Raw genomic sequence first — 14,797 nt, 5'->3', positions numbered from 1 at the left:
AAAATAATATTTAAATAAAATTAAGTTGTTCTGCATTTAGATAAAATCTTATATGCATTTGAGAGTTAGAGATAGCTCAGTTGGTTTGAGCTTCTTTTCCGATTTCAGGTGATCCTGTAATTGATTCTCATTCCCACCATTGGCTCAATTGCAACAAAAAAAAAAAAAAAATGTTATGTGCATTTAGCACCCCTAGAGGCCTAGACATTTAAGCATTTCCTCACTCGAGAAATACGTACTCCGTTTTTTTATTTTCTACCCCATAGGTACTCATTTTTCATTTTTGTTTAGGAAAGAGAGAAAAAAGGCTTTAGCATTGGACGTGTCCCTTCCTTTCATTCAGGCGCCCTCTTCTGAAACCCATCTCTCTTTTTTTCTCTTTCTCTCTCCTCCTCCCTCGTTCTTCTTCATCTCCGTGGGCTTCGATTTCGAGGCCTCGAAATTCCATCATTCTTCATCTTTTTTTGATCTTTCTCTGTAATCCGCTGTTTTCGATTCTGTATTGTTTATAGATCTGTCGATTGTTGTTTTCGCGAATTGCTTTTTCGTTGAGCTGCGCGGAACTGAATCTTGATTCAATATTTCGGATTTTAGGGTTTGAATGCTCTTGAATCAATCGCCGATTTGTTGTGGTTATAGTCGAAATTGCGAAGAGATTTGTGGCTCCTCGCTATTGTTGCTGTTGATTGTTTAGGGTTTGGCGGATTCCATCGTTTTTGCATGTTGTTACGCGGTTTTGTTGAGAAATATTTGGTAATTTTGTGAATGGAGATGGATTTTAATGGAGATTTGGTTGCCCTCGACGCTGAGCTCCTGCAGTTGCCCGAGGTTTCGCCTTTGGCTCTTAAATCAAACCCGTATATTGCGCAAGACCTTTTTGAGCAGTGGCTTTCGCTCCCCGAAACCAATCGCCTGGTGAGCCCTTTACCTAGTTTTTAAGTCCAATTAATTATGTATGTACTGCTCGTTTTTGTTGTGTGAGAATATGATGCTTACTTATTGCTTATGTTTATTAATATTTTGATAAATTTTGGAAATTAGATGTAGGTAGATTTTCTTGCTTCCATAAATATGGCCAGCAAAGAATTTCCTATAGCGAAATATGGATTCTTTGGTTATTAGTTTTCTATTGGGGGATCAAGGGGAAATCTCCTTTAGTATGAGAAATTGTACAAGTAAACTATGCTTTGAAATGAAATGGTCATGGCATGAGCATCATGGTTGGTGGGAGTTGGTTCAGCTTTGCTGATTCTATGGCCATGGTTATCTGTATCAACCACTATGTTAAAGAATTCAGCTTGTGTTAAGGCGGCGACTAATTGATGCAGGAATTCCATTTCGTGTTTGGTTTCCCACATATTTATGAATATTTCTTTTGCGGGTATATATTCTTTCTTTATTCATTCTCATGAGGAGAATTTTTGTGGTAATATATATGGTAAATATTGAGCTTAGTATGTCGAGTGAAATGATTTTTGTATTTCTTTTATGTTCCCATTTACTACAGGCTCTTGTCTCGAGGAGTGATGATTGGGTGTAAGAAAAAGGTAGAAAAAGTAAGAGAGATGTAATAAATTAATAGGTAATAGTAGGTAAAGTAGGAGAGAGATAGATGAAAAAGTGTACTCCCTCCGTTCTCAAATATTAGTCCTATTTGGAATCTTGACACTATTCACGATTAAAGAGAATCTTTTAATTTCTTTCCAATAGGTATTTCAAAATATATTCACGTGAGATCTTGTTTTTTCGCCCCAAAGTATACATTTTATAATTTTTTAACATACGCATTTTGAGATATTTTCATTTAAATATTGAGTTGAACGGGCGAAAAAGTAAAAAAATGACTAATATTTAAGACGGAGGGAGTAATTATTATTTGGAAAAGAGTTAAGATGGTAAAAAATGATTGCCAAAAGTAGAATAAAGTAGAAGTGGATACATAAATAAGAAACACCACTTTGTTGAAAGCGGATACATTAAAAAAACAGTGCGAGTATATCTTTATGCAAGTGGGATATTGCTCTTCATGACATGCTTCGCTCAACAATCCGCTTTTTTATTTGCTTAATGTGGTCTTTTTTTGGAATGTAAGGTATTATATAATGGTGGTCCATATAGTTAAATTTGCGGGATATTAAATAGAGATACCATTAATGTATTAGTGACTCACTTGCTGAAGGTTGAAGTATGGTCATCTTGATTTGAGAGATACTTTGCGGGATATTAAATAGAGATACCATTAATGTATTAGCGATTCACTTGCTGAAGTTTGAAGTATGGTCATCTTGATTTGAAAGATACTTTAGGGCCTTATCTCCTGAATCTACACGTTCATACAACTCGTTCTTTACTGTTAAATTGTCTATATTGGATCACTTTTCGATTTACCTGACATGATATAGGGACAAAAATTATCATCAAATGAAGAACTTTTCAGGAGGACGGCATTATATGTGTTTGTATTCAGTTAAGGTTATGAGGGTTTCAGAAGATAGAGGAAGTTAATGCTTTTCTTTCTGTTTGTTGATAGTTTGGAAAATGGAATTCACTGTGGTTGTAGTAAGTTAGTAACTGTGTATGTTCAAAGGCATTGATTGGTTATTGAACTCATCTTCTCTGTATTGGAGCTACAGTTTTTAAGTTTCCGCTGAGAGGCAGTAATTGATATGATATTAGATTGTCGCGCTTCACCTTAATATTTTAAATCAAGGTTGCCTTCTATCTTTTCCGATATTCCTTTATACTTTCTAGGGCCAGGATCTTCACATCTAAAGATGATAGAAAATGAAATTGCAAAAGGCTGCTTCAACCTACAGGCTACTATGTGCTTATTGGGTTCTTGAAATTGGAGGATTGTGTACCATAATTGTTTGAAGGTTGTTCAGCTGCAGGTGTAGCTGTTCGTTTTAGACAGAACTATTGGAAGTCTATTTATCTACAACCTATTTTCTTCAGGAAAAGAGGGGTTTGCTTGATGTTTTAAGGTGTTAAGTTCTGGGCTGTTGTTTCCGATGGGTGGTACAGTGATCAAGATCTTGATGTGTTGATGCATATATATGGAGGTGCATATGGAGTGAGAGTCTTTGGTGGTTGAAGCTCTCTTCAAATTCAGCTATGTTATTATTGTTATTGGTTTATCATAGCAAGTAAAAATGGAGCTTTTAATTGGCGTTGAAGGTCATGTACATTCCCTATGTACTAAAGAGATTCAAGTAAGATTTGGAACCTAAACTTTAACTAGACTGGCTACGTCATTTTGTGCTCTTTTCAGGGTTTCTCATTCAATGGTGGAATTTGGAAAGTTCAATGAATAACTCAACTGAAGGTCAGTTTCTGAGTTTCAGTTAAATGTTGGAAAATGGAAATGCCTTTGCTTTCGAGCAATCTTTCTTCACCTTATTTGAAGGTCTTGTAACCAAGTTGTAACTGTTAGCGAAACAACATTCTGAACCACAAATGTTGCTTGCCTACTTTTGTTTTGTTCCTCATTTGAACAAGCTTCTTCATAATGTAGTAGATGGGGACATTCAGGTTGAGGTTATTGATGTTTGACAAAAGTTACTTTGGGTTGTCGTCAAGAAGATCGACCAGTTTATTCATTGAGCATATTTGGGAGTTAAGCTCTTGTAGTTACAGATTTGGAATGCAGTGTTATCCCCCCAATCTCTTTAGGAGATGAGGCTCATCATTAAGTCTGGGCCTCATGAATTGTACTCTGTCCAATATAGCAAATTTTATCTCCAATGCATAGTGTTTTTTGTTGCTACTTTAATGCACTTGTAAAACTATTTTGGTTTGTTGAAAGAACAAAATGTTCAATTCATGGCTTTCAGCTCTGACAAATGCTGATAGTATATTTTTGTTAGGGGACTCAGGTCCTCCTTTTCTATTTGGGAGTTGCACCGTCTGTATGTGAATGTATATTTTTGTGAGGGGCAGTGCTTGTCGTGAGAATTTTTTACCTTTTTCGTCAACTTTACCTTGCCTCTTCAGGTTTTAGCTGCTAAACTATATCCCGCGGTTTCTGTTTTCTTTAACTTGTCCTAAATTCATTTGCCGGCTATTGAAATTACATTTGCAACTTTGTGTGTGTTTTATAAACTGTTTTGTTTTTAGCATGTAAACGCTGGCCTGATTGCAGGTGAAATCACTAGTCAATGACGCAAAGGCTGGGAATCCTTTAAATGTCGCCGGAAATGCTTCTAGTACAAATGCTGCTGCTAGCAATTCAATACCATCCATGTTCCCTGCTGGGAGTGCACCTCCACTCTCACCGAGAAGCTCATCAGGTTCACCTCGTGTTATGAAACAGAGGGCAGGTCCTTCTTCCTTAGGAAGCCCTCTTAAAGTATTGAGTGAGCCAGTGAAAGAGCTGATACCGCCGGTTTGTTTATTATCTTCGTGTCCATCACATTTTTACTAGCTTAGCTATTATCATTGAAATAGCGTTCCAACATTGTTTCACCTTATGTGAGAGTCTTTGATGTGATTTCTACACCACATTGCAGTTCTATTTCCAGAATGGCCGTCCAGCACCTAAGGAACTAAAGGAGAGATGTTTGTTTAGAATAAATCAGTTTTTTTATGGTCATACAGAGGGCTTGCCAATGAATGGTGAGAAACTAAACTGTAACTGTTTTTGATGGTTCTGTTACACTGACATGTCCATATGGTGTTTTCTATAACAGAGTTCAAAGCTGTTACAAAGGAAATATGTAAGCTGCCATCCTTCTTCTCTACCGTCCTTTTCCAAAAGATTGATGTCAACGGTACAGGATTTGTCACCAGGTATACAACTTAATGACATTCGAGGTTATTGCGTAATTCTTTTATTTATTTTTGGTGGGTGCACTGTCACTTTATCTATGTTCTTAAGTAATAGTTGTATCAAATAAGATGTGATCAGTTGCGGTTTGACATTTATGTGACAGTGCCCTTCTTACTCCCCCCCTCTGCCCCTTAATAGTTTGAGGCTGTAGTATTTGCCTAGATTATATGTTAATTGTTATTTGTTGGAAAATATGTCTGAGTTCTGTAGTGATTTTCCTGAGGTTAGTTAATTTGTTTCTCGAGGGTAATTTCTAATGGTGTAAGAAGGTGATAACTATGTTTTTCTTTCTACTATCTGAGAAATATTCTTGAGGAGTTTAGGATTTACCTGAAGTTAAAAAGAAGTGTGGTTATAGAGGAAATTTTTATCTGAAAGAGATAAATAGGGAGGTACAGTATTTTTCTTTAATTTTATTGAATGGTTATAAACCAGCTGTTAGATATTTGGTGCAAGAAAGGTATTTAGGTCGTAAATGGTATGACTGCTGATCTTTTTTAAGGAGTAGAGAAGAAACTCGATTTCAGTTTTGTTTACCTAAGACGGTGATATTTGTTGTTGAAACTATGTTGTCAAGAATTTTCAAGTGCAATGACCTTTATCAAATAGCTGTTGGAAAACTGCATCTATGATGGCAGGGAGTGAAGTTGGAGTTCGCTTAATTACGTAGTTTGGAAAGTTATTATATTCATTTCTTTCATTGCATGTTGGATGTAACTTGAACTATTTTGAAGTATAGTTCGAAGTTTCTGATGTGGATGTATCTAGATTTTCTGTAATCTCCTATCGTTTTCGAAGGATTACTCCCAAGTTTTCCATATAAGGTCAGGATATGTGTCGGGCATGGGTGCAACAAGGTTGATTGGAGATCAAAGTAACAAGGTAATTTGGAATTTAAAGGGTAGATATAGTTTGATTATGAATCCAAATAGCTTTTATTATGTGAATGATTATACTTGTCAATAATATGCCTTTTTCATCGCTGAACGAATGTTTTCTGGATTGGTTGTGGCCTAAAGCTCAAAGGATCTATGGGCAATAAAGTGGCTCAATGAAAGTGAAAAACTGCTTATAAATGGAAAGTTGCGAAACATTTTATAGGCTTTTATTATCATGGGATTTGAAGTTGTTAAGTTTTTTCCCTGTTAAAGTTTCCTCTTTATTATGATTTATTATTCTTATTCTTATTTTCTTGTTGGTGCTTTTTTCGTTTTCTTATTTCAAGTGCTTCTCTTTTGTGTTTAAAGCTAAGACCCTGCTATGGTTTGAATGGAAGTGCTTTGGTTATTTTTTCATCAGCCTACAAGCCTTTTCCTTTTAGTGCTCGAGCTAATGCCAAAGGGAGTATCGTACAACATTTTTGTCTGATGTGTAAAATTGTACTAATTGCTGTGTTCTGGACCTTTGCCCATCCAGAGTACAAAATAAAATTTATCTAGAAAAGGAAATGTGAAAGAAAACATGTTTCAAAAAGGGAAAAGGGGTAGACATTGTGACTATCATTTAATGATGTGCTTACGGTGTTAAATGCTCATTTTCTTGCATGACTTGTTATTCAATTATGGATATTTCTTTCAATGAAAGAATATTCCAGTAAAAAGAGAGATGAAGAAAATACAAGATAAACAATCATGGATAGATAGAAAGTGTTCTTGTCCCTTTTTTCTTTTCTTTCCAGTTCTTACCATTAAAACTTCATCTTTGTGTCATCTTCTTGGATGGTTAGTCTCTAGACTTTCTTGTATATGTTGCTTGCAATGTTAGTTCTTGCATGACTTGTTATTCAATTATGGATATTTCTTTCAATGAAAGAATATTCCAGTAAAGAGAGAGATGAAGAAAATACAAGATAAACAATCATGGATAGAAAGTTTTCCTGTCCCTTTTTTCTTTTCTTTCCAGTTCTTACCATTAAAACTTCATCTTTGTGTCATCTTCTGGGCTGGTTAGTCTCTAGACTTTCTTGTATATGTTGCTTGCAATGTTAGATTCTAGGTCTATTTCAATTTTCATTAATGGTAAATTAACTTTAACCGAATGATATGTCTGTAGGGATGCTTTTGTTGGTTATTGGGTCAACGGTAACTTGTTGACCATGGACATAGCTACCCAAATATATATTATCATGAAGCAACCAGACAGCAAATTTTTGACACAGGTGAATTTGATGCTTCTGTTTTTTTTTCAATAGAGTGGGTTTGCAATATCTACTTCTCTTAACAGTTGTTTCTGTATAAAGGAGATATCAGTGCATTTAGAACCTATAGTTTATTAGATATAGGTTTAAGGATCCATTGTTTCAAACTTATGGTTTATGTACCTGGGTTATATTTTTCTTTTTAAGGTTACATTTTTTTGTCATGTGAATGTTTACGTTTTGAGTATTTCCTCCATTATTGTAACAGAATGAATCCTTATCCCCCTAAGTTAACCAAATACTCATTTTTTCTTTCCTTGCTATTTCAATCTCCTCTCCCCCCACCATTTGAAAGTTCTTGAACTTTCTGTTCCTGACTTGTCCTTCTAATCCAAATTAAGTAGCAGGCTTTGCTTTTAAATCTTAATCTTCTCAATTTATTTATTCAAGCATGCTCATAAGTCGGAGATTCCTATTTCCACTGCTACTCTATAGTACTGCTAATTGTCACTTGGACCCAAGAATAGAAGACGAAGTGGGAAGAGGTCTAGAGCAGGTCTAGCAGTTATGGAAAAGCTATAAGTCAAAATCTCCTGCATATGTTGGTTATTGTTGTTAGTAAGAATATTCAGGAAGTCTATATGTGGTGTCCTCTGAGATGTTCTCTAGACTTTTGTCCCATTCCATTTCTTGCAATCTTGCTTAACTGAGAACAATGAAACGAGAGGCACCTGAAGGAATAAATCAAAGAATTCTGGTTTTCATAATTGTTTGCTTGACCAGAAAAAGAGAAGTACGAGTGCATTTCTTATCGTGTGTAATATATATTGTATTTCAAATTATGAATTTTCTTAAACATATCAGGAGTGAGAAATTTGGGTAATACTATTGCAGTTTCCTTTCTTCACGAATTTCTGGAATTGTCTCTTGATGGTGATAACGATTTTCTCTTTGTTTGGAGTGCTTTTGGGTCATTCTATGATTTGTCTTTTCAAAAATCGGACTAGAAATAATGTACTATAGCGAGGCAGTAGTCTGACTTGAAAGAAATATTGCAAAGGGATAGTACATTTCACACAAGAACTCAAAAACATTAAAAGCAGAGAAAGAGTGGTTTCCAGTGGCGTCTTATTGTCTGTAAATTAATTACCAAAAGCAAGAAAGAGAACCAAAAATGTTAATTTTTGTCATTTTATCTTGTATTTATACTATTTTATCTGCCATGGATGTCCGGAAACCCAAAATTTCGAACTTTGAGTTCCATAGCAGAAATGTAAAAGTTTAGCCCCTGGTATCAATTTGGTAAATATGTGTTCTTCTAGAACATATTTTTTATTGTTTCTGCATTAATGTTTGTGAATTTCTGATGTAGGATGACTTCAAGCCTGTTCTTCGAGAACTTTTGTCAACTCATCCAGGATTGGAATTCTTGCAGAGTACGCCAGAGTTTCAGGAGAGATATGGTATGTTCATATTTTCATTCTCCTAGTAAATGCTAGCAAAGAAATTCATGTACTTTTCCAAAATGGTTTCATGTTGTGATTACAAATCTGTTATTGCTGCGACTGCATCCTGCTTCATGTAACGGAAGACTGATATGGGGTAATTTAGACTTAACTTTTTTTTTTCTGTGCTTGTTTGTCGATTAGGTTAGTGTTTTTAGGCAGTTACCTATTCTTGTTTTTAATTTATGGCTTGTTGCCATGTAGAAAAAGTGAAACAATGAAGTTAAACTGCAATTGTGCCTTCACCTAGTCTGAAGTGAAAATATTTGATAGAGTAAAATATATCACTGTTATTTTGATGGTTTTTTTTAAAGAATTTCTATTGGTTGTACCGTATATTGGCTGTACTGTAAGCATTGCTTTCATCAAACCTTTGCTACGTCTTGGTGGTTAATGTAAATTCATGTTTCGATTATTCTTGATCGATCTTGAAACAAGTGTACGGCCCAACGCCTTGGGTTTGTTACTTTGAATGTCATGTCATATTGTAGTGTTTACACTCATTGGATTGCCATGTTGCCTGTTTACTACTTGAAACACCTTTTATTATATTTGTATGTATTCTTGTTCATGAACCATAATCATATTTTAAATATATACCTTTGTTAAAGGGACTTGTTCGTCTGGGTGTCATGCACAAGATGTGAATGCCAAATAAATAAGCAGGTTCTGACCTAAATAAGCTGTCCCGTGTCTTGTTTAAAGCTGAAATGTGGATTTCCTACATACTTTTTCCACACAATTTTTTATTTTTCGGAAGTGTAAAACGTTGTTGGATCATCATTAATTATCTTGTCTCACGCTTATCTGGAAATTGTAATAGTTGGGGACTTGGCATTATTGAAAATTATCTACTTTCGGGAATATGCCAAACAGTTTTAACAGGTTTTAGGGATAAATGGCTCTTTTTGTATGAGATGGGACAGGGATAAAAATTGGGACAAGGATAGGGAAAATAACATGGGGAATTCATTACTTTTATTCCCTATCCCTTGGCATGATAGTGGAAATATATTGGGGTAAAACAATAAACTCACTATATTGCCCCTTGTAAATTATAAAGTTCAATATTTCTAAAAAGAACTCAGATTTCCTTGGTTGGATTTTGGGGAAGAAAATAAATTGCGATTGATACAATGATACCCACATCTTCTCCAACCTTTCTACCTCCATTTTTGTAATTCCCTCCTCTGACCGACCCATTCCCATTTCTGTAAGTAGTTTCACCCTATTTCTCTCTCATTTTAGCTTCTTTTCCAAACATATTCCCCAGCTCCCAGAACCAAAAATTTAGTTAAGCTAAAAGAATTGCATTTACAATTTCTTCAAGTAAATTTGGCGATTATGATATGAAGTTAATTGCATACTAGAACATCAAAGAAACAAACAACAATGGCGTGGATGCAATTATTCAGATGCAGTAAGTTGTGGATTTTGGGAAGAAAAGCAATTGTAGTGAAGGGTATTTCACATTGCAAGGAGAAATCCCCAACCTTATACCTCCCCCCTCAGGTACAAGATTGGACGGATAAGGATTATTTTATCCCTATCCTTATCCCTTGTAAAAGCCCATTCCTTCCAAACAAATATGTGATTAGGGAGAGTTGGGATAAGAAATCCTTATCCCTTCCCACTATCCCTCCAAATAAACGAGTCGAAGGGTGTATTGTTTCAGTGTTTCAACCTTCATAGTACATTTGGTACTAATATTATTGTTCTAGTCAAAGTTTGTTTTATCAGTTTAAGGATACCACCTATGGCTGATATATCTGACGGCCTTTGATATGTTGGGAACGTGTTAATTTGTTTTCCAGTTAGGTTCTTTAATCTTTCTGCCTGTACAAATCTGGCCAATTAACTACTTGAGCCTGTTAGCCAGTTGTTCTCCGTTTCTTATAGCTCTACATTAAATTATGAAATTACTTTTTAGTTTTATGATAAATAAAACATAATATCTTTATATTTATTTTGTTAGACCAATCAACATTCTTGTAAAAGTAAGTAGTTAAAAAAGTACAATTTGGAAGCTTTATATGGATTTTATTTGTAGTAGGATATTCTTACTGCTTCTTTCTCTCTTTTCCTAGTTGTGTATTACAGAGTTCAAATGTCTTTTGGTTTTTAATTTTTTTTCTTTTGTGATGGGACAGCGGAAACTGTAATATACAGAATTTTTTACTACATTAACAGAGCGGGAAATGGTCAGCTAACCCTCAGGGAGCTGAAGCGTGGAAATTTAGTTGCTGCTATGCAACAAGCTGATGAAGAAGAGGACATCAACAAAGTTCTGAGGTAGACTTGAGCTGATTTTCTATACATAGTATCTTTCTTTTGCTGCAATTGCAGTTGGTAATGTTATCATCAAAATTTAATTCGTGGATTATGTTGTCTTATATGGCATGTTTGATAGTATGATATACATGTTAATTATGCACAAGGCCGTCCAGTGGTCTATCCAAAGAGGTGTTTTGTTAATGGATATGCTGTTGTGTAAGTTAAACTTATTACTCATTTTGGGATATTCTAGCATTTATCTCTCCTGTGTGATGTATGTCCTCACAAATGTTCCATTTGATAGGTCTGTGACAGTCCTTGCTTTCTTAGGTTGTTCTGTTGAAATGAAAATCTAATATTTAGAATCTTTTTATTTAGAATCTAAAGTTCCTTTACAATTTCACAGTTTGAAAAATCATGGTTTAATTCTAATTTGTTACGTCTTCAATTTTGCTTTCATATATTTTTTTAATCGGGTTTTGCTTTCATGTTGGCTTTTTAATTTATCCTTTCCTGTGTAGTTAGTATGCCCTGTTGAGGTCTCATGGTTTGCTCCGGCTTAGGCGTCTTTCTCACATCTGCACTTTCTAACTACTGCAATGTAGGTATTTCTCCTATGAGCACTTCTATGTGATATATTGCAAGTTTTGGGAGTTGGACACAGATCACGATTTCTTCATTGATAAAGAGAACCTTATAAGATATGGGAACCATGCACTTACTTACAGGATTGTTGATAGAATATTTTCACAGGTAAAATGTCCCCTTTGCTTCTTTGTTCACTGGATGAATAGCCTTTCCTCAGAAGAAGCTTATATCTGTAAACTTACAAAAAAAAAAATCACTTCTTTCCCCATTTCATAACCTTGTACCAGGTTCCCAGAAAGTTCACCAGTACTGTTGAGGGCAAGATGGGATATGAAGATTTTGTTTACTTCATATTGGCGGAAGAAGATAAATCATCAGAACCCAGTCTTGAATATTGGTATGTCTAGTAGATTATATTTTCATGCTTCTATTACTGTTTAGATTGGCAGAATCTCCAATGTGTGTAGTAATTTATGATCCATCGCTTTGGAGGATGTCCGAGTTGAGTATTTGTTAGCAACTCCACATTCCATCCCAGTGGTTTGGGGTTTGAGTGCTCACAGGGATTATGTGGGAAAATGTATGTAGTTGAGCCTTTGGGTTTGTGTCCTGGGAGATGGGGCATGATTTCATCTTTTTGAGAAAAGAACATTACAGTAGTGATGATTGTAGAACATATTAGCTTTGTGACTTTTGTTGTGTTTAAGCAATGTTTCCCTTACTATTCTGTTAGTATTTACAAGTATATGCTCTACTGGATCTGAGTTCTTTCTATCCACAGGTTCAAATGCATAGATCTGGATGGAAATGGCATTATCACCAGGAACGAAATGCAATTCTTTTATGAGGAGCAGTTGCATCGAATGGAGTGCATGGCTCAAGAACCTGTGCTTTTTGAAGATATATTATGTCAGATCATTGATATGATTGGACCTGAGGTTTATCTTCTATGCAATACTTGTTTATTGTTTTCCCCTTTTGCTTTAATTCAATCTTGGATTGTGATGGGTATGTCTTATACATGTGTTCTTTTTTTCAGCTATGGTTTTGATCTTACACATAAATTGGATTGCTACTAGAAATATTGAACTTTGGATGTCCTGTTGTAGAGGAAAATTGTTTTATTTGGGGGGGGTGGGGGGGTGGTAGGATTACTTGCCATTTTTGAAATTTCCCCAAGATTCCGAGTGTCTTCTTATATAACAAATGAAGGTATCCCATTTGTAAATCAAGCCTATTTTTGTGCCATAACAATAATATTAAAACAAATTCATGCAATGGTACAGGCTATTCTAGGTGGCTCCTTTTGTGTTCATAAAAATGTATTAGTGTATAACAGACAGTTTATTGTTGGACGCAAATGTAGTCATACAGGGAGATCATTTTTGATGAACTGCCTAGTAGAATGACATAAAAGATTTGACTTTTGTTGGTGTGGGTATTGCTACGAAAGGAAAGCGGTTGACCAAGTGGGATAGCTCAAAACAGAGAGTTACGTGCTTACATCTACTGGCACATAACATTTTTGGATTAGGATTTATTTCAGTTAATGTCTCTGATGAGATGCTGTTCTAGAAATTGTACTCACGTCATATGAACATTATATATATATTTTTTAATTTTGTTAAACTTGTCTGCCTTCTTGGCGCTTTACATTTGTCACAGTTGCCAATGCATGATTCCTATGTATGATGTATTGTTCTTTAACGGTTTGCAGAATGAGAGTTACTTCACCATCCGTGATCTGAAAGGAAGTAAACTTTCAGGAAGCGTGTTTAATATCCTCTTTAATCTAAACAAGTTTATGGCCTTTGAAACTCGTGATCCGTTCCTTATTCGCCAGGTATGTTTATGATCAATTGCATATGATAGATACTTTGCATAGAAGTGTTATGTGGTAGCATCTCTGTTACCAGTTTCTGGCTGTGTAAATACTTATATTTTCAAGCAGGAGAGGGAAAATCCAACCTTGACCGACTGGGATCGGTTTGCACATAGAGAGTATATAAGACTTTCGATGGAAGAAGATGTTGAAGATGCTTCTAATGGAAGTGCAGAAGTTTGGGATGAATCTCTCGAGGCTCCCTTTTGAGTTAGATATGGTAATGTAACTTTTTCAATTGTTCAGTTTTAATTTTCCGATATTATGTGTATATGCTAGTGGTTCTATTGCCATATTGTCAACTCATGTCCTGAATGATAAAGCATATCACTCTTTTGTGGCTAGAGGTTGGTTGCATTGTTTTAAAGAGAAAAAAATAAAATAAAAACGTAGTTTAGGCATGAGGGTAGCTGGTTTCACCTTGTAGTAATGAATGTAATGCTGCTATATAGTAAAATCAAATTTCAAGGTTTGATTGTGTGTCAATGGCAGTTGCTTCACCTCAAGATGCGAGTTCTTTCATAAAGCAGGCCATCGGATGGAACATTGTCAATTTAATGGAGTTGGGCGGCCTAGTTGACGACACACATCTTCATCAGATACAGATGCTTTAGCCGGGGCTAATTGATGTATACCTTAATATAAGACGCCTTGAAGATTTTTTATCAGATAACAAGCAGTGCTTAGTTTGTCGGCTCCACATCGGATTCCGCTGGCCTCCTTGGAGAAGAGGAGCGGTCATTTGCTGACAGGTGATTTAGTTGAAACCAGGAAATGGTAGTTTTAGAACATTTGGCAATTCTTTTGGGTCTTCGCTGTAAGATGTCGTTTGGTCTTGTCTTTTTTTCTTTTTTAACCTTTTTCTCATCTATTCTTTCAATTAAAAATTTTATGTACTCGCGTCTTTTAAGGAGGTTATTTATGTATTAAAGAAGTCCCTTGTTATTGAAAATGGCTGGGTTTCTTGATAGTTCATCTGTTTTATAATGAGCCATTAGTTTCATGTTCACTTTCTGGAACCAAGACAAGGATATCTTGTTGCATGCACCATGGACATTGGGTTTTGACGTTGGTCGTGATTGCAAGGCGAAATACTAGCATTGGCACTCAAATATGAGCACAAATAGGACAGAGAAACCATTTAAGGTCTATACCTTTAATATGAGCAAGTGAAATGAAATTATTTTACAGGTTGAGGTGTAGTTACTAGGTTGTTGAGTTGGTCTAGATCCATATTAGGAAAAGATATGGAATTATATGAGAAAACTAATTAAATGAATGTGTACCGAAATAATCTAAAATGAACTGAAGTGAATTTATTGAAACTGATATGAAATGAAATCTATTGGAACTAAATTGAGTTGAACATAGTAAATTTTTTTATATAATATTTGCACATACAGGGTTGAATATAGGAGTAGTGGTTTAGTAATGTACTAGTATAGAAGCCGTGCGATGTACGAATTGTGATATTAATATTAAATTTGCATATTAAAATTACACTTATCATCAAAATAGAGCTTATAGATAGAAATGTTACTGCCCTCATTCCGTGTTTTATTTATTTAACAAATTCAAAAAAA

At 35.2% G+C, this 14,797-nt stretch overlaps 1 protein-coding gene across 2 annotated transcripts; it reads left to right on the top strand.

Annotated features, from left to right (window-relative positions):
• Positions 1-262: 262 nt before the first annotated feature.
• On the top strand, positions 263-14,184 carry LOC110774893 (serine/threonine protein phosphatase 2A regulatory subunit B''beta). 2 transcript variants are annotated; one of them, XM_021979486.2, is made up of 13 exons: positions 263-915; positions 4,142-4,384; positions 4,509-4,614; positions 4,689-4,788; positions 6,881-6,986; positions 8,338-8,428; positions 10,621-10,762; positions 11,350-11,497; positions 11,620-11,729; positions 12,114-12,270; positions 13,050-13,175; positions 13,284-13,434; positions 13,707-14,184. In XM_021979486.2, the coding sequence occupies exons 1-12, from the start codon at positions 766-768 to the stop codon at positions 13,422-13,424; spliced, it is 1,620 nt and encodes a 539-aa protein (XP_021835178.1). In that variant the 5' UTR covers positions 263-765; the 3' UTR covers positions 13,425-13,434; positions 13,707-14,184. The 2 variants fall into 2 exon arrangements, with proteins under 2 accessions (XP_021835178.1, XP_056683596.1); XM_056827618.1 differs by lacking the exons at positions 263-915; positions 4,142-4,384; positions 4,509-4,614; positions 4,689-4,788 and adding an exon at positions 5,642-5,710.
• Positions 14,185-14,797: the final 613 nt, after the last annotated feature.

The sequence above is a fragment of the Spinacia oleracea genome, chromosome 4, assembly GCF_020520425.1.
Source record: "Spinacia oleracea cultivar Varoflay chromosome 4, BTI_SOV_V1, whole genome shotgun sequence".
NCBI classification, from domain to species: Eukaryota; Viridiplantae; Streptophyta; class Magnoliopsida; order Caryophyllales; family Amaranthaceae; genus Spinacia; species Spinacia oleracea.
This window is presented reverse-complemented; position numbering and strand designations above follow the sequence as displayed.